The 19,780-nt window shown below is 42.5% G+C and overlaps 1 protein-coding gene across 1 annotated transcript in view; it reads left to right on the top strand.

Moving 5' to 3' along the window:
- GPALPP1 (GPALPP motifs containing 1) overlaps positions 1-19,780 on the top strand; it is a 40,804-nt gene that overhangs the window by 810 nt on the left and 20,214 nt on the right. The window contains exons 2-4 of the mRNA XM_074961119.1: positions 4,108-4,246; positions 6,145-6,237; positions 19,595-19,703. Of these exons, the coding sequence (XP_074817220.1) occupies positions 4,108-4,246; positions 6,145-6,237; positions 19,595-19,703 (341 nt within the window). The remainder of the gene's footprint in view (positions 1-4,107; positions 4,247-6,144; positions 6,238-19,594; positions 19,704-19,780) is intronic.

Genomic DNA, 19,780 nt, shown 5'->3' with positions numbered 1-19,780 from the left:
TGTGTTCTAGGATATTTTACATCGGGGTTTCTCAAACTTCGTTGCACCACGACCCCCTTCTGACAATAAAAATTACTACACGACCCCAGGAGGGGAGGGACTGAGCCCGCCTGAGCCCTGGTGCCCCAGGTGGGGGTGGAGGGAGGACAAAGCCCGACCTCTGGGCCCCAGGCGGGGGTGGGGAGCCGAAACCCAAAGGCTTCAACCCCAGGCAGGCGCCTGTAACTTGAGCCCCACTGCCCAGGACTGTAGCTGTTGGGCTTCAACCTTGGGCAGTGGGGCTCGGGGTTTAGCCCCAGGCCCCAGCAAGTCTAAGCCAGCCCTGGTGACCCCATTAAAATGGGGTCATGACCCACTTTGCGGTCCCGACCCGCAGATTGAGAAGCGCTGTTATACTCACACAGAGCTGCCATATAATTTACTATTTTCTCTCCTCGGGGAGGTATTGTTAATGCTACTGACTTTTTTAGACTTACTACTTCTTTCTGGTTTTACACTTCGTCTATTTAAGGTTTCATAGCATTTACTTGTCCTTTAACTGAATTTTGTCATCTGTGGTAGACCGCAGATACCTCGGGTTTGGTTCACCTAGAGTAGGTTGCTCTGTCATGCTTCACTATTTGCTGCTGCATTTGTCTTAAGAAAGGACTATATTTTAAACTCATTTATTTTGGGGAGGATGCTTAAATTATGTCTTAGCACAAAATTTAACTATGTATCTGAAAACAATTTAACTTAATTCATTCTGTCTATGAGTATTCTTACAACCATATTTGAGCACCCACATTACCCCTCTGAAAATCACATCCAATGTGTTTTGCAATGCATAAAATCACCGGACAAATATAAAATACAGCGCTTTATATATCTTATGCTGCTTATGCTGATCTACATTGTGCTAGTTCTGAAGAAGCCTGAAGAAGTCAAGATGCTGGTATTATTGTTATGTGCTGTTGGAATGCCCTTGAGAAAGATCTAAAGTGGCTTTGCAACAAATTCTGTAAAACATTGTCTGCAGCACAAATAAATGGGTTTAAGCTAAACCTCATTCAGTATTATGAGATAATTCTCTAGAGGAATTTTAAAATGGTTACTTAACATGTGTAAAATGATCTTAAAAGGTTATTATACGGAGGCAGATTATGTTAACCATTTTTAAACAATATTACTTTATTCTTAGTTTAAAGGTCCATCTGTGGTGCATGGGAGGATATTTGATGGGGGGAACTGGTGCAACTTGCTAGGGGATAAGGATGTCAGCATTCCACACCTGCCACTGCTGCCACCACTTCCCAGCTGCTCCTTCCTGGGCCTTGCTCTTGTTTGACTGATACTTGATGTTTCTTTTCGTTTGACCTGATCTGAACAACTCTTCAAATATGTATTTTTTTCACTTGTTTGGTAGTTGAATTTATGTGTGAGCTTGTCCTTCACTTTTCCTCAGGGACATTTTCATTTCTAGACCTCTTTTTTAGCATCTACCTTCTTTAGAAAGAAAAGGAGTACTTGCGGCACCTGAGAGACTAACAAATTTATTAGAGCATAAGCTTTCGTGAGCTACAGCTCACTTCATCGTATGCATCCAGTGAAGTGAGCTGTAGCTCACGAAAGCTTAGCTCTAATAAATTTGTTAGTCTCTTGGGTGCCACAAGTACTCCTTTTCTTTTCACGGATACAAACCAACACGGCTGCTACTCTGTAACCTACCTTCTTTAGAGAAAATGACCTACAAAATTGTGCACTTTCAATCTTGTAATTCCATCAGAAAGGGTTAATTTGATACCTTAAATCAGAAGAGTGAAGACGACCATTTATTAATGTCAACATTCATGAAATGGAATTGCTACTTCACATGCACAGTTTGGTTATGTGTAATTTTCATAAGGCAGTATGTCAGCAAATATTTAATAATCCATTCTTTTGGCTGCATTATGCCTACTTATTGGTTTTGCATATAACATACTACATTAAACAACTACATTAAAAGGGCACTATTAAGGTTTCAACATCAAGCATTCAAAAGTTAGGAGATGCTAGAAGTAAGATTTCTTTTACTTGACACAAAGTTCATATTCACACCAAATTTTAAGTCCCTGCTTCAAAGGATCTGTTAAAAGAAAAGACTGTTTTGCCCATGTTAAAAAATTCTGCCAATGTATTTTTCCATAGCCCTGTTCTTAGAAAATGCGGAACCATTTTGGCTGAAATTTTCCAAATATTTCAGCCCGAGACAGACACCAGGCATGGAAAACTTAAGCCCAAATGGTTAATATTTGGTAAAGTGTTAAGTCTCTGAAAACAGCGTCTTATAATGGGGAGTTTGGGGCAACCTTAATAATAGGTAGCATTAGCAGCCCCATTTATAATTGTCTGTCACACCTGTAGGATACTTTACTCATTTAGGTTCTGATCCTGCAAACATTTATACATAAATTTAACTTTATACATGTGTAATGCCACTGAATTTAAGTTGTGTAAAGTTGAGAATGTGCATAGGTGCTTTCAGGGTCTTAAATCTATTTTTGATCAGTTATTTAAAAATATATATGCCATGCATTCAGTTACACTGATCAAACAACCAAAATGGGTAACATATTGACAGTAGTCGGTATAATATGTTGCTTATTAATCCTTGGCCTCTTTCCTGTGTCTTCCATAATCACGTTTTATAATTTTTTTGGGGGGTGGAGGGGATGCACAACTCTGACCAGAAATATCTGGTATTGAAGTGGACTCATGGATCTGTTGTCTTGGTTCATTTCATTTCCATGCAAACAAGAAGCTGAGATGAGAGGCAGATCAGTGGTTGCTTTGTAAATTGTATGTTGTTCTTGTTTTGTGTTTTAGTTATGTGAAGAAATGATGAGTTGTGTAATGTCCCCTTTAATCTTTCTCATCCTTGTCTAAGACTTATCTAATAAAAGTTGAACCTAAGAGACTAACAGATTTATTTGAGCATAAGCTTTCGTGAGCTACAGCTCACTTCATTGGATGCATGCAGTGGAAAATACAGTGGGGAGATTTTATATACACAGAGAACATGAAACAATGGGTGTTACCATACACACTGTAACCAGAGTGATCAGGTAAGGTGAGCTATTACCAGCAGGAGAGAAGAAAAAAAAACCTTTTGTAGTGACAATCAGGATGAGCCATTTCCAGCAGTTGACAAGAACGTGTGAGGAACAGTGCGGGGGGGGAATAAACATGGCATATTTTTCCCCTCTACTGTTCCTCACACATTCTTGTCAACTGCTGGAAATGGCCCACTATGATTATCACTACAAAAGGTGGTTTCTTTTTTTTCTCCTGCTGGTAATCTTTCACCTTACGTGATCACTCTCATTACAGTGTGTATGGTAACACCCATTGTTTCATGTTCTCTGTGTGTATAAAATCTCCCCGCTGTATTTTCCACTGCATGCATCCAATGAAGTGAGCTGTAGTTCACGAAAGCTTATGCTCAAATAAATTTGTTAGTCTCTAAGATGCCACAAATACACCTTTTCTTTTTGCGGATACAGACTAACACAGCTGCTACTCTGAAACCAATTAAAAGTTGAGCTTCTAGATGGATCTGGTTTATTTTGCATAATTTAAAAGGTCACAGCTCTTTAACTGTAGATGTCATTTTCTCTCAGCCTTCATTTATTTGACTTCATTGTACCTGATCTTTTTTTGTTCTAATTCTTTGGCTGTAGTAAAAGTTCACTGTACCTCTTCCCAGACAAATAAGTTTCCCTTCCTGTCTGCCTTAAAATCAGTGTTTGAAATTTCAAAAGGTCCTGTGGAGATTATGCCTCAGAATGCATTGTGAAATTATAAAAAGTCCAGTAGTGTCAGAGCCATTCAATCCTGTGATATCAATTATTCATTTAGGCCCTAATTCAACAAAGAAATCAATCTTTATTCAGCAAATTATTAAAGCTTGTTCTTAGTGCTCGGCTGTGTCAGGACCTTTGTTAAATCATTGTTAACGCTTATGTAGAGACAGGACTGTTTTGAATAAAGTTAAATCCAGCGAAGTACACATTTTGATGATGCCAAAAGTGGTAATATTCATTTAAAGTGTTTAATAAAATATCCACACTAAATCTTCATGTTTAGTTGCAGGTCCAGTATTGCCTCCTGGCTACAAAAAAAGCTCAGAAATGCATGACCGTGATGAAGGCCCCAAGTCTCCTCCTCTGCTCAGAGAAGCAAATGGAGATTCTGAAGAGGAGCAGGACACTGATCCAGTACCCAAGTCAGTCTGTGTGTCATTCATGTAATTTACACTGGTAAAATACGCAGAAATTGGACCACTTCATACAATGAGTTGACTGAATTAGCCCAGATGCAGAATCGGAAAGGGGCTATATTATGCAACTAAAAAAAGCACACACGAAAATAAAGTCTGCTAACGTTGTCCCCTCATCCTTTCCAGGGTGATAGTGGCTACCTAATCTGTGTGTCTCCTTAGACTGTGACTGGCTTGTTCAGTGCAATCTAAATTTTTCATTTCACTTTAATTTTGTGTCTAGGTTGACGTGTCACTTAACCTTTAGATTGTACTTTTAATTTGTGTGTATACACAACAGATGTGGATGGTGGGCACTTTATTAGAAATCTGAAAACTTAATATTGAGTGAATTCTGTTTCCAAAGTACAGCAAGTTTCCCTGTAGAAAGTTAATAAGCAGCTTGTTAGTATAACTAATATTAAAGTTGCTGTGATGGGCCTGTTCATGGAAGTGTATTTTGGTAAACTATATCTTTGCTAGCAATAAGCAATGGCATCTATAGTAGACTTTGAGTGGACTGTCAATTTTGAAATTAGTGTTTCCTAATATAAATGTATATTAAGAAGCATATTGGAGGTAGAAATGAAATTTTGAGGTTAAAAAAAGAAAAAGGCCAACATTTTCAAACCTTGTATAGCTAAACTTAGACTTCTATATCCATATTTAGGAACTTAAATAGAAGTGGCTCAATTTTCAGAAGTTCTAAGCACCCACAAATCTCATTGAAGTTAATAGCTAGAGGTGCTTATCATCTTTGAAAATTAAGCCTCTTCTAACTTTAGGCATAGTCTTGAAAAATGTGGCCTTTGACTCTACATGAATATAAACATACTAATGGGAGATACTGCACCTGTTTTAGGAACAGGTATATGGTAAGAATACTCAGATTGTCATAACATCAAAGTTATAGATCACATGGATGATCACAGGGAAAATTAGCTTACCAATGACATAGTGAACAATTTTCAACTCCCAGTAGGCCTGATCCAACTCTGATTCTCTGGCAAGTTAATAGGAGTCTTTCTATTGACTTCAGTGGGAACTGGTTTGGGCTCCTAGATACAGTGTTCATGTTAACTCTATTATCTGTTTATCTTAAACATTTTTATCTCCTTTTTAGGCTATTATCTATTTAACTTAGATATTTGTAACATGGCTGTCATCATAATACTGTATATAGGGACCAGTCTGACTCCCATTGACATCAGTGTAAATATTCCTGTGCCTGATCAAGCTCTAAACAAGTGTGGGTATATGATTATTTTGATTTGAAGGGTGGAAATGGTTTTTTTTTTTTTTTTAATAGCAAATCTCAGCAAACTGCACATACTCAAATTTAATGGGACTAGTCAAATGTGCAAAGTTTAAGAACATGAAAGTGTTTGCAGGATTGGAGTCTTAGAGGGCATTATACGATTTCCATGTAATGATCGTTACTGTAAATACTCCCCACTTTCCCCCCAGGGTTTTATGTACTCATTGTTCGGTCTAAAATTCGATTTGGAAAAGTACTAGTCAAAATGTATAGAATGATGGTAAAAATGTAGCAAGAAATATGCTGGTGTTTAAAACTACTTTATGCATGCAAAACAGCATTACTGTGTTTTACTATTTGATTTTCTCTTTCTGCACACCAATAACATTTTTTTTTAAAATGTCACTGCAGTGTAAGAATGAGGTTTATGCTAACAAATATTTAATTGCTCCAAATTTTCAGATTCTTATGCTGTGTTTCCATGGTAACAGCAAGATAGTACATAATGTAAGACTTTTGGAAATCATTTTATTTTTTTTTCCTTTAAAGTATAGATAATTGCCATCTATGTCAGAGTAATTATTAAACTCAATCACTGTATTTGTAGAAAACAGAAAAGAGCTCGGGAAGATGACGATGACGGCTTTTTTGGACCTGCTCTTCCTCCTGGGTTTAAAAAGCAGGATGATTCTCCAGAGAGGTAATTAAAGCGGAATAGTGTTCAGGCTCCTCTTGTTAAAACATAATTATTTTCAATAAAATATTTTGTGGCTCTACCAGTGAACACCTTAGTTATACTTAAGATTTATGTGATTAGAATTCCTTCTTCCACATAGCAGTGTTCCTTTGTAATTTGAGTACAAAATTCCCCATGTACCCTATGGAAAGTCCGAGAGAAGAGGAAAATTGTATATGAACTGTCTAATCATATTTTGAATATCAAATTTCTCCCACCTTCTAAGATAAAGCTCAAAAAGAGTATGCTATACGTGTTAGTCAGGCAAACTGTTGTATGGTGTACGCTTGTGGGTTTTTTCAATATTTTTTTTGAAGATTTTATAGGTATTAGGCCCAAACTCTATGAACTCCTCAGGTGCGGGGGCCCACGTGCATGGAACTCATTGCAGGACTGAGATGTTAATTTGTTCCTATGTCATATAATACGGTTTATATTATTGCAATGGTTGTTTTGTTAATACATTGGGATCATTAGTTTTCTTCATGTAAACAATGCTGAATGGTGTATGTTTGTTAAAATCATATTTTACTAAATCAGCATTGTTTATAGCCTCTTTGTCAGAAACTAAGCCCATTCAACCACACACAATTATAAAATACCTATTGGAGAAAGATAGTTGTTAATTTTCCTTTCAGAATTTAACTGTATCTGACAGCCTCCTAATCTTCACATCAATCTCAGCTCTTTTCAGTGTAATCCAAAATGATATTCTGTACAGAAATCACTACTTTCAAGAGAATGTTAGATAAAATGTTCAGCAGAAACTTCCTTGCAGATTTGCTTTTGACATCCGTGCTGTTTGCTTCCTCAGTGCTATAAAGAGTTAGTAGATAAAATGATCCAATATTTACCTGTCAGAAATAATGTCATTGTTAGGAAGATGAGCCAGTCTGTTGCTGAACAGTTCTGGTTGTAGCATTACTGTCTGCAAGAAATTCCATAGTTGAAAGTGTCTCTCCAATCTGAGAACTTTTATTGAAAGAGAATTTCTATATATTAAGAAATACGACTGTCTGTCCTCCAGGTTTAAATCTGTTGAGATGATTTGGGGAAACTCTGTGTACAATGTATAAATTCTGGTTAATTTTATGATATTGTATCATTGAGTGCTGCAACGTGAAATAGGTCTACCATGGGCTGCCAGGGTCCATGACATCTCTCTCACTCTCATAAACACACCCATCTGGACGAAATTACAGAACAGATAAAATAAATCATTAACTTTAACAACTGAACTCTGGCTGAACAATGAGTATGTTAAGGATGGTGCTTGGCAGAGCCCAAAACCTGAGCTGTGTGACCTAGTGGTTGGAGCTAGCAGCAGAGACAGGGCTGTGATCACACCAGAGGTCAGAAGCCACGCCAAGGGTCAAAATCAGTCTGCAACTGGGTCAGGGCAAGGAAGCAGGCAACAGGAACAAGGCATGGTAGATAGCAGGAACCAGGTGAGGAAGCAGGGACCTGGTGTCAGGGGTCTGCGCATCAACAGGCCTAATGACTAGTTGCTCAGACAAGGAATGGGACAGGAAGTCTTGTACCCGGTGGTGTCCAATCGGCTGTTAGCCGTCTGACCATGGTGAGTCAGTGGGTGTAGCTTCTGTGATGAGGTATATGCAGCAGTTCTGTTGTCCACCCTTCTAGCTCAATGGCACAGAAGATAAGGCTGCTGCTCAACAGCCCTGCAGGCCTGGCTTTGAGACCTGTGGCACCTGACCGTGTCTGAGCTGTGAGAACTAATTCTGCCTAGGTTGTCTGAAGGGAAGAAGGTTTGAAGAGTGGAAAAATCCCTTAACAGGAAACCAAAGAAACCAGGTGGTAATACCTTTAAATACTCAGAGGGAGTCAGACACAAGGAGAAGCTTGGGCAGGAGAGGGGAACAAACAGAACTTGTTTTTGTAGCAAAGGGGACCTTTGACTGTAGAACCAGCCAAGGTCAACGGAGGCTGGCTGGAGGAAAGAGAGGGAGAAGAGATCATAGAGATTCCATGTTCCAAAGGAGAAGCCACGTTCAGGAGAGCAGGGAGAGAGGAAGGATCCCAAACTCCAGAAACAAATACTGAGCCAAATCCCAAAGAATGCTCGAGAGCTGAGGAAACTGAGGCAGGGATGGTGTGCAGATGTTGTATTGTTTTGTCTAGATATGTATATGTCTTGTGCTGTCTGTAGTAAAGAGTGACTAGTTTGAGAACTTTTTCAAAGCCTGTGCATTGTGTGTTTCAACTATCGTATACCTAGAGAGGTGAATGTAAACTAGATTTCCCTCAAAGTTGGCACTCTGGGAAAGGCTATGCTTAAGATACTGGAGAACCTGGGGGAGCTAGCACAAAACTTAGGGTGTAGGCAGTTGAACTTTCAGGAGGTAGTGTAAGCTGGAAGATCTGCACATCCAGAATGTGGCCAGTGATCCAAAGGCAGTGCCTGGACTCTGCTTAGACTCAGGAAGCTTAAAAGCACATGGACTCAAAACAGCAGCTTGGTGAGTGTCCGGCAGGCGAAGTTATACCAGGGCTTCCACATCTTTAATGCAATAAAACTGTCTCCAAATCTGTAGTTAAAAGTAGTATAAATAGCTGGTATAATTATTTCAGGGTAACATATGGTATCTCGGCGCTTGCTTTCATTATAAAGACCATTACCCTCTCATCCTTCAAATCCCTCCTCAAGGAACGATTTCTGGCTGACTTCCTTTATGTGTGACAGCAAACAATGGCTAGGTGGGACAGCAGCTGGGGAAAGCTGATTTTATTATTTATTTGGTTTTTTTTAATCTTTAGATTATTTGGGACCATCTAGTTGTGCACATCAATAATAACTCTATGTGACTGTACCCTTCTTCCGGTTATTATTGTATAAATGCAAGTAAATGTGAACCAGCACCCTGCATGGTGGGGTCCTGGGTACTACCACAGCACAAATAATACTGAAAACATGTTTCATTGGACAAGAGACGTTCTTTCAGCCATATAAAAATAGGATCTCTAATAAAATAGCCAAAGAGTCTGCTCCTGAAAGCTTTACACAGTTAGTCCTCTTGATGTCGACGGGACTACTCATGTGAACATGGCTAGCAGGATTGGGCCCAGAGGGGGAAAGGCAGCCATTTAAAGGTGCACTAAAGAGCAATGAATTGTGCACTTTTCACTTCTACTTTCTGACGGAGAGTAGATTCCGCTTACTAGCAATCCCTTGGTTGCCAGCAAAAAGTTGGTACTGTATTATTGTCAGTTGCTAATAAGTGAAAGGCAGGTTTCTGAGGTAGCACCCAGGGAAAGAAGTGCTTGGACATGCCTTTCCTGGCCGCAGTCCTGTAAGCCTGGCTGCAGGCAGGGCAGCAGCAGGGATGGAAGCTGCAGTCTGGATGCTGGGGCTTTCTCTGGGGATCAGAGATGCTGGTGACCCTTGGGGCTGTACCATACCTCTCCCTGAACTCTCCAAAGGTTGGGGCTCAGTATGTCCCAGCACTTCCTTCCTTCAACAGCGCATACCCCCAGCAGGGCACAGCCTGGAGAGTTCAGGGAGCAGTACCATGCAGCTCCGACATCTGTGCTGCATTTCCCCTCTCCACTGTTCCCCTGACCACATCCTCCCGTGCCAGTCCACAGCCACTTACCTCCTGTGTGGTCCATGTGCACAGGCTGATTTGCCAGGCAGCTGTCCCAGAAGGAAGTACTGGGATGGACTGAGCACCTGCCACAGACAGTTATCCAGGCCTGCAGCCAGGGAAGGACGTGCAAGGCTGTGTGCAGGGTGTACAACACCCTATCTTACAACAAAAAAACTTCAAATCCAGACTCCAGCGAGAAACTGCTGAATTGGAATTCATTTGCAAATTGGATACTATTAATTTAGGCTTAAATAGAGACTGGGAGTGGCTAAGTCATTATGCAAGGTAGCCTATTTCCCCTTGTTTTTTCCCACCCCACCCCACCCCCCCCCCGACGTTCTGGTTAAACTTGGATTTATGCTAGAAATGGCCCACCTTGATTATCATGCACATTGTGGGGAGAGTGGTCAGTTTGGATGAGCTATTGCCAGCAGGAGAGTGAGTTTGTGAGTGAACCTGGATTTGTGCTGGAAATGGCCCACCTTGATTATCATGCACATTGTAGGGAGAGTGGTCATTTTGGATGAGCTATTACCAGCAGGAGAGTGAGTTTGTGTGTGTGTGTGTTTTTTGGGAAAAGGGGGGGGGGGGGATGAGAAAACCTGTATTTGTGCTGGAAATGGCCCACCTTGATTTTCATGCACGTTGTAAGGAGAGTGGTCACTTTGGATGGGCTATTACCAGCAGGAGAGTGAGTTTGTGTATGGGGGGGCGGAGGGTGAGAGAACCTGGATTTGTGCTGGAAATGGCCCAACTTGATGATCACTTTAGATAAGCTATTGCCAGCAGGAGAGTGGGGTGGGAGGAGGTATTGTTTCATGGTCTCTGTGTATATAATGTCTTCTGCAGTTTCCACAGTATGCATCCGATGAAGTGAGCTGTAGCTCACGAAAGCTCATGCTCAAATAAATTGGTTAGTCTCTAAGGTGCCACAAGTCCTCCTTTTCTTTTTGCGAATACAGACTAACACGGCTGTTACTCTGAAACCTGTCATTATGCAAGGCACTGCATTTAGCCATATGGAGTGGAAATCTATCAACTGCATGAAAAAACTTGTACAGATACAGAGAGACATCATCTTCCTTTCCAAATGCAAACAGATGGACATCATACCAAAAGGACTGAAGGTAAAAAATCCATTACAATCTACATACCACACAGACTATGCTGACAGCTTGTGCCACACGCTCTCAAAGAAACTGCGGAATCACCTGATCAACATCCTCTACAGCAAACAGGGAAAGATTAAGAATGAGCTCTCAAAAATGGATACTCTCATAAAAAAACCAACCTTCCACACAAACTTCCTCGTGGCTGGATTTTACTAAAACTGGACAAGCCATTTACAACGCACACTTTGCTTCTCTACAAAAGAAAAAGGACACTAAACTTTCTAAACTACTACATGCTATAAGGGGCCACAGCAATGGTTCCCTCAACCCACCCAGCAATATTGTTAACCTATCCAACTATACTCTCAGCCCAGCAGAAGCAGCTGTCCTATCTCGGGGCCTCTCCTTCTGCCCCTCCACCCCCACGAACATGATACAGTTCTGTGATGACCTAGAATCCTATTTTCGACGTCTCCGACTCAAGGAATATTTCCAAAATACCTCTGAACAACATACTAATCCACAGAGGCCTCCCTACCAACATTACAAAAAGAAGGATTCTAGGTGGACTCCTCCTGAAGGTCGAAACAGCAGACTGGACTTCTACATAGAGTGCTTCCACCGACGTGCACGGGCTGAAATTGTGGAAAAGCAGCATCACTTGCCCCATAACCTCAGCCGTGCGGAACACAATGCCATCCACAGCCTCAGAAACAACTCTGACATCATAATCAAAAAGGTTGACAAAGGAGGTGCTGTTGTCATCATGAATAGGTCGGAATATGAACAAGAGGCTGCTCGGCAGCTCTCCAACACCACTTTCTACAAGCCATTACCCTATGATCCCACTGAGAGTTACCAAAAGCAACTACAGCATTTGCTCAAGAAACTTCCTGAAAAAGCACAAGATCAAATCCGCACAGACACACCCCTGGAACCCTGACCTGGGATATTCTATCTACTACCCAAGATCCATAAACCTGGAAATCCTGGGCGCCCCATCATCTCAGGCATTGGCACCCTGACAGCAGGATTGTCTGGCTATGTAGACTCCCTCCTCAGGCCCTACGCTACCAGCACTCCCAGCTACCTTCAAGACACCACTGACTTCCTGAGGAAACTACAATCCATCGGTGATCTTCCTGATAACACCATCCTGGCCAATATGGATGTAGAAGCCCTCTACACCAACATTCCACACAAAGATGGACTACAAGCCGTCAAGAACACTATCCCCGATAATGTCACGGCTAACCTGGTGGCTGAACTTTGTGACTTTGTCCTTACTCATAACTATTTTTACATTTGGGGACAATGTGTACCTTCAAATCAGCAGCACTGCTATGAGTACCCGCATGGCCCCACAGTATGCCAACATCTTTATGGCTGATTTAAAACAACGCTTCCTCAGCTCTCGTCCCCTAACGCCCCTACTCTACTTGCGCTATATTGATGACATCTTCATCATCTGGACCCATGGAAAAGAAGCCCTTGAGGAATTCCACCATGATTTCAACAATTTCCATCCCACCATCAACCTCAGCCTGGTCCAGTCCACACAAGAGATCCACTTCCTGGACACTACAGTGCTAATAAACAATGGTCACATAAACACCACCCTATACCGGAAACCTACTGACCGCTATTCCTACCTACATGCCTCCAGCTTTCACCCTGACCACACCACACGATCCATTGTCTACAGCCAAGCTCTGCGATACAACCGCATTTGCTCCAACCCCTCAGACAGAGACAAACACCTACAAGATCTCTATCAAGCATTCTTACAACTACAATACCCACCTGCGGAAGTGAAGAAACAGATTGATAGAGCCAGAAGAGTACCCAGAAGTCACCTACTACAGGACAGGCCTAACAAAGAAAATAACAGAACGCCACTAGCCATCACCTTCAGCCCCCAACTAAAACCCCTCCAACGCATTATTAAGGATCTACAACCTATCCTGAAGGATGACCCAACACTCTCTCAAATCTTGGGAGACAGGCCAGTCCTTGCCTACAGACAGCCCCCCAACCTGAAGCGAATACTCACCAACAACCACACACCACACAACAGAACCACTAACCCAGGAACCTATCCTTGCAACAAAGCCCGTTGCCAACTGTGTCCACATATCTATTCAGGGGACGCCATCACAGGGCCTAACAACATCAGCCACACTATCAGAGGCTCGTTCACCTGCACATCCACCAATGTGATATATGCCATCATGTGCCAGCAATGCCCCTCTGCCATGTACATTGGTCAGACTGGACAGTCTCTACGTAAAAGAATAAATGGACACAAATCAGATGTCAAGAATTATAACATTCATAAACCAGTCGGAGAACACTTCAATCTTTCTGGTCACGCAATCACAGACATGAAGGTCGCTGTCTTACAACAAAAAAACTTCAAATCCAGACTCCAGTGAGAAACTGCTGAATTGGAATTCATTTGCAAATTGGATACTATTAATTTAGGCTTAAATAGAGACTGGGAGTGGCTAAGTCATTATGCAAGGTAGCCTATTTCCCCTTGTTTTTTCCTACCCCCCCCCCCGACGTTCTGGTTAAACTTGGATTTATGCTGGAAATGGCCCACCTTGATTGTCATGCACATTGTGGGGAGAGTGGTCAGTTTGGATGAGCTATTGCCAGCAGGAGAGTGAGTTTGTGTGTGTGGGTTTTGGTTTTTTTTGGGGGGGGGGGTGAGAGAACCTGGATTTGTGCTGGAAATGGCCCACCTTGATTTTCATGCACGTTGTAGGGAGAGTGGTCACTTTGGATGAGCTATTACCAGCAGGAGAGTGAGTTTGTGTGTGTGGTTTTTGGAGGGGGGTGAGGGGGTGAGAGAACCTGGATTTGTGCAGGAAATGGCCCACCTTGATTATCATACACATTGTGAAGAGAGTGGTCACTTTGGATGGGCTATTACCAGCAGGAGAGTGAGTTTGTGTATGGGGGGGCGGAGGGTGAGAAAACCTGGATATGTGCTGGAAATGGCCCAACTTGATGATCACTTTAGATAAGCTATTACCAGCAGGAGAGTGGGGTGGGAGGAGGTATTGTTTCATGGTCTCTGTGTATATAATGTCTTCTGCAGTTTCCACAGTATGCATCCGATGAAGTGAGCTGTAGCTCACGAAAGCTCATGCTCAAATAAATTGGTTAGTCTCTAAGGTGCCACAAGTACTCCTTTTCTTTTTAGGGTGTACACAGCACATCCCAGCGGTTCCTTCTCCGACTGCAGGCCCGCAAACCTGTGTGCAGTTGTTTTTTTAAAAAAAAAGAAAAAGAAAGATTCTTAATAAGCAGCATGCTGTTGCCAATATCCAAATTCCATTTACATTGATGTTAATGGAATAGGATCGATTACCAGCAAAATCTTGCCAGTAACCAAAAGTTGCTAGTATCAGGATTGCTATTAAGCAGGATATACTGTATTAAGAGTGTCTTAAAGTCTTTTAGTCCCCTGCCCTCCCGGATTTTTTTTTTGTTTAGTGACTTGCTTCTAAATGGTCAAATTAAACAGAGCACAGTTAGGGCTAATGTGCATTAACTGAACATATGGGGCCAGATTGTGCCCCATTCTGTGTGCTGGCACAAGGGAGCAAAGGGGCATTAAAGGGATCCCCTTGCACCTTGAGAGAAACAGACTTTGCAGAGCTACCATCTCCCCTTTTTGAGCAAATGTGTGAAAAGGGCATGGACCAGGCAGAGCCTTGTCTCTCTTCTACCGCTCCCCAGTGCATTGGCAGTGTAACTATGCTGGGACATTGGGGAGCACATGATGTGACTGGAATAGATCTGATGCCATTTACTCCCTCCCCAGATTAGTGGGGAGAGTGGGAAGGAGATTGTGATGCCTAGTTGCAGTCTCCCTCCTGGGCTGTTCCAGGGGCAGCAAAACAACACAGTGCCCCTTATTCTGGTCAGACTACAATCTGCTCAATCTAGTCCATAATTACTGAAACAAAATGATGCATGTTGATTTCAGTGCATGGATATCCAAATGTATGATTGACTCATAAGTGTGTGTGGATATACTGTTTATGCCTTGTATAATATATCCCCCACTCCTTTCGAACATCTTTATTTCTCAGACACATCTTTCAAATTTGTCAAAGCATATATTCTTAATTGAGCACTGTATATATGACAGTTTTCAGCTTTTAAAACACCTTTTTTGAGTTAGTCAAGTACAAAATATAAATGAACCGTTTTCTTTAGTTTTGAAAAGAATATCCCTCTCTAACAATATTATAATATGAAAATTCAACTTGTGAATATTTTCGGAAAAAAATTAAAATCAGAATTGAAAACAAACATAAGACATTTTAGCCCCAAATGTACAAATTTTGAAGAAATTAAGCCTCAGAAAAATAGGATTGGAGAAGAGTGCATTTTCAACCATAATAATAGCTATGGCTTGAAAAATCCAGTGACTAATGGGGAAACTCTCAGGCAAGTAGGGGGTCCTCGATGCATCGATTTTTTGCATAACTTAAAATTTCATTTTAAAAAATATTGTTTCCTGCCCTTATATTTCTAAAAATAATCTTCTGCATATGTGCCAAAAGTAAACAGCAGCCCTGTTTTCTGCCAGAGTCTGTAGAAAAACAGCAAAGCTGTGCCAAACAGCAGAGCGTATTAACAAGATTTCACTCAGATTCGCACTTGCTGTTCGAGATGATCTGGGCAGCCAGGAAGCTGTCAAAAATCATGTCCGCTCCATGCTGCTGAGGAAAGCCCTGAGCAGCAGCAGCAGAGTTCTTCATACAGAAGACACCACAGAAATGGAGGCTGTGGGACGTGTAGAATATTGAAAACCATTTTCCTACCCACTCCTTGGAACAGCCTACAAGGTGGGAGGGGGTAGAGTAGCGGAGGCCTGCCCCTCTCTCAGGCTTTGTCGACATGGGGAAGTTTTATGGGTTATACAGGTATAACCCCCAGCATAGATACCCTACTCTGGACTATGAGGGAACATCTGCACTGCAGCTGGGGTGTGATTCTCAGCACGGGTAGACAGACTCATGCTAACTCTGCCTCAGCTAGCGTGCTAAAAATTGCAGAGCAGACACTGCAGCATGGGCAGCAGCTAGGGCTAACCACCCAAGCTTGGACTAAGGGCTTCGGCAGGCTTGGACTCAGGCAGCTAGCCCAAGCTGCTGTCAGTGTGGCAACATCCACGTGACTTAGTGTGCTAGCTCTGCCTGGGCTAGCACAGGTCTGTCTGCCCGCACTCACAATCACACTCCAGCTACAGTGTCGTAGCCAGAGTAGCTTTCTCTTGTTTGGCGGACACCCCTCCCCAAGCAACGTAAGCTAAACCGAGAAAGGCACTCTTCCGCCAAAATAAAGGGTACCGCCAGTATAAATGTATTTGTTTTAAATTCACACTTCGGTTATACCAAAAAGCCTTCCTGTGTGGAGACTGCCTTAGTCGTGAGAAAGCAGAAGAGAAGACAAAAAGCTGCTTCTCTCTTCCAGCAGCTAGATGGGGGTGGAGCTTCACATTTAGCAGACACTTGTAAGCCAGAGGCTGCAATGAAAGATGGAGCTCTCTAGCTAAGGGCAGTGCCACAGTAGAATTATCAGCACCCTTCCCCTTCCTAGCACTCCTGCTACAGGAGGCTGGCTTCTCGGGGGAGGATTGCCCCTGAACCTTGCAGGTGCCCCCTGTTTACACATACGCCCCTTGTTCTATCTCCTTTTTGTTAGTAGGTGTAATCCTCTGACTATAGGTCTGGTACGATTTTGTTTGTTTTGCTTGAAGTCTTGGCAATGGCATCACTGCTGCAAGGCTTGATTGATTAGATTATACCAGATTTAATAAAAGCATAATTCAATGGCCCTGGGGCTCATTTCCTCTGTTCCTAAAATCTTATGTTTAGGGTTTCAGCCAGCCATCTGCAGGAATTAGGAAGGTATTATTTTTCCCCCCAGTGTCTTCTGGGTTGTGGGGGTTTTTTTGTTTTTTTTTAAATCTCCTTTGAAGCATCAGGAATGGCCACAACTGGAGATGGGACACTGGGTGTGGGGGGCCAGGACTCTGAAGTGTCACTGAGCATTTTCTCTCAGGTGCTTGGCTGGCTGGCTCTTACTAACATGTTGAGGGTTTAACGCAGAGGTGAGCAAACTATGGCCCATGGGCCACATCCAGCCTGTGGGACCGGCCTGCGGGACTGGCTTGCCCGGCCCCTGAGCTCCCCTCCCCTCCCACACTGTCCCCCCTCCCCTGCAGCCAGCTCCCAGGCTTTCCAATAAGGCTGTCCTGCCGCTGCGGCATGGTAGGGGGTGGGGGGGGGGGGTTGAATAAGGGGCAGGAGGTCCTGCGGGGCGGTCAGGGAGCAGGGGGGTTGGATAGGGGGTGGGGGTCTCAGGAGGGGGCAGTCAGGGGACAAGGAGTGGGGGCGGGTTGGATGGGTTGGGGGGGGCCTGTCAGGGGATGGAGGCGTGGATAGCAGTTGGGGCAGTCAGGGGACAGGGGGGTTGGATGGGGGTTGGGTCCTGGAGCCGGGGGACGGTTAGGGGCGGGGGGTCCCGGGACAAGGAGCAGGGGGGTTCTGAGGGGGATGGGAAGTGGGAGGGGGTGGGGGGTAGGGGCAGGCTGTTTCCAGAGGCACAGCCTTCCCTACCCAATCCTCCATACTGTTTTGCAACTCCGATGTGGCCCTTGGGCCGAAAAGTTTGCCCACCCCTGGTCTAATGCATAGACCTTGACTCCGTAGGTGCTCTGGGACTCAAGCACCCATGGGGAAAAAAAAGTAGTGGGTGCTCAGTTCCCAGGAGTCGGAGCTTGAGTGTGGAATGTGATGAGCTCTGTGCTGCTAACAACTTCTGCTCTTGGGGCAGGCAGTTTGTTTATAAACAGAGACAGGGTGATTACAATAACAAAAGGCTTGTCATTACATTAAGGATCCTCAGATGATCCTGAAAACATTCCCAGGCACTCCAGTTAAAAGATAGGAAACAAAGGGGAGGAATAAATGGTCCATTTTCAGAATGGAGAGAAGTAAATAGTGGTGTCTCCCAAGGGGCTTGTACTGGTGTGGGATCAGTGCTGTTCAGCATATTCATAAATGCTCTGCAAAAAGGGGTAAACAGTGAGGTGGCAAAGTTTGCAGATGATACAAAATTATTCAAGATAAGTCCAAAACAGTCTGCAAAGAGTTACAAGGGATCTCACAAAACTGGGTGATTTGGTAACAAAATGGCAGATGAAATTCAATGTTAAATGCAAAGTAATGCACATGGCAAAATAGAAACCCAACAATACATACAAAATGATGGTGCATAAATCAAGAGACACATCTTGGAGTCATTTGCTGAACTCTGGAAGCACTATCTTTCCAGAGTACTGCCAGTTCATAAGAATCCTTTTCACTGTGCCTGTATCATTCTGAACTGTGGAATGCTCATTTTCCTGCTTCAGAAGACTTAAAAATTATCTCCAGTCATCAATGGGACAGGTACAACTGAATAATGTAGCTGTCCTTAATGTGCATTTCAGTAATAACAGGGAACCTAGATGTAAATAAGATTGCTGACAGTTTCATCCAGAAAGCTCCAATGAGACATAATGTCTTTAAACTGGGACGTTAGTGAAGACAGCTTGAAGGTGACTGCAATGATCTTAATATATTGTAATTCATTATAATGTAATTATGTTGTTCATAATAATTTAATCATTATTCAAATAGTAAAGATACCAATGATAGACCTATTCAATAACTAGAATAAAGAAATGTGTAAATATGCTGAAAATAGCCTTCTCCCAAAACTGGCAGAGTACCCCCACACACTCACTCTCTCTGTTTTTCTTCAAAAGCACCCACAGGCAAAAACAGCACCTATGGTCTAACGGATCACCATATGCAGGGTCAGGAAGGAATTTCCCCCCGGGTCAGACTGTCAGTGATGTTGGGAGTTTGTGCCTTCCATTGCAGAGTGTAGGTGCGAGTCATTTGACAGGATTATCTGGGTATATCTCATTTAATCATTTCCCTGCCATAAAAGGGGCCTCAAGCAGTGGTGCACCTCAGTCCCTCCTGTTCTCTGCCTGTGGCACATAATAGTCTAATGATCCTTTAGTCTAATTTTGGTTGTTGAGTTTAGTGTGTGGGTGCTGGGTAATGTTGTTGGCCTGTGAATATACAGGAGGTCAGACTTGGTGATTTGCTGGTCCCTTCTGGCCTTAAACTTTAATGAGGTATTTTTCATTGCACAAAAACGTGGATAGTGGAGGTCATATTGATGAACAGATGGAAAGTATTTAATAAAGACAGTACCTACTTGTGGTTTGTTTTTTTTAAGTGATAACTTTAAAAATCTGGAACGTGGAGATGGAAGTGTGATTTTTCAAGTTGATCTCCCCCTTGTGTATGTAATACATAGAAAGATGAAAATGTATGACTATCAATGAAAATGTGACTTTACAAGAGAATACACATTCAACTTTACCACTTTACTGAACTGTTCAAATATTGATTCTTGCTGCAAACAATAAAAAGTTGTTACTTAAATGTGCTTTTCATGCTGATTCTTTTTTTTTAATTAGCGAAAGGAAATAAGAATTCTTTTTTTTTCTTTGAGGCCTGTTATAGGTCCTGCTTTGCCACCTGGTTTTAGGAAGCCTACACAGTATACTGAGGATAACAGCTGTTCCATAGGATCTTCTATTTCTTCAGAATTCCATACCCAGGTTTGTAAAAACTGAAATGGCACTGATCTATCTTGTATTTATAGTGCGTTGGCATCTGAAGGATTCGAACAAACTGA

The sequence above is a fragment of the Natator depressus genome, chromosome 1 (assembly GCF_965152275.1).
Source record: "Natator depressus isolate rNatDep1 chromosome 1, rNatDep2.hap1, whole genome shotgun sequence".
In the NCBI taxonomy this organism is placed as follows: Eukaryota; Metazoa; Chordata; order Testudines; family Cheloniidae; genus Natator; species Natator depressus.
This window is presented reverse-complemented; position numbering and strand designations above follow the sequence as displayed.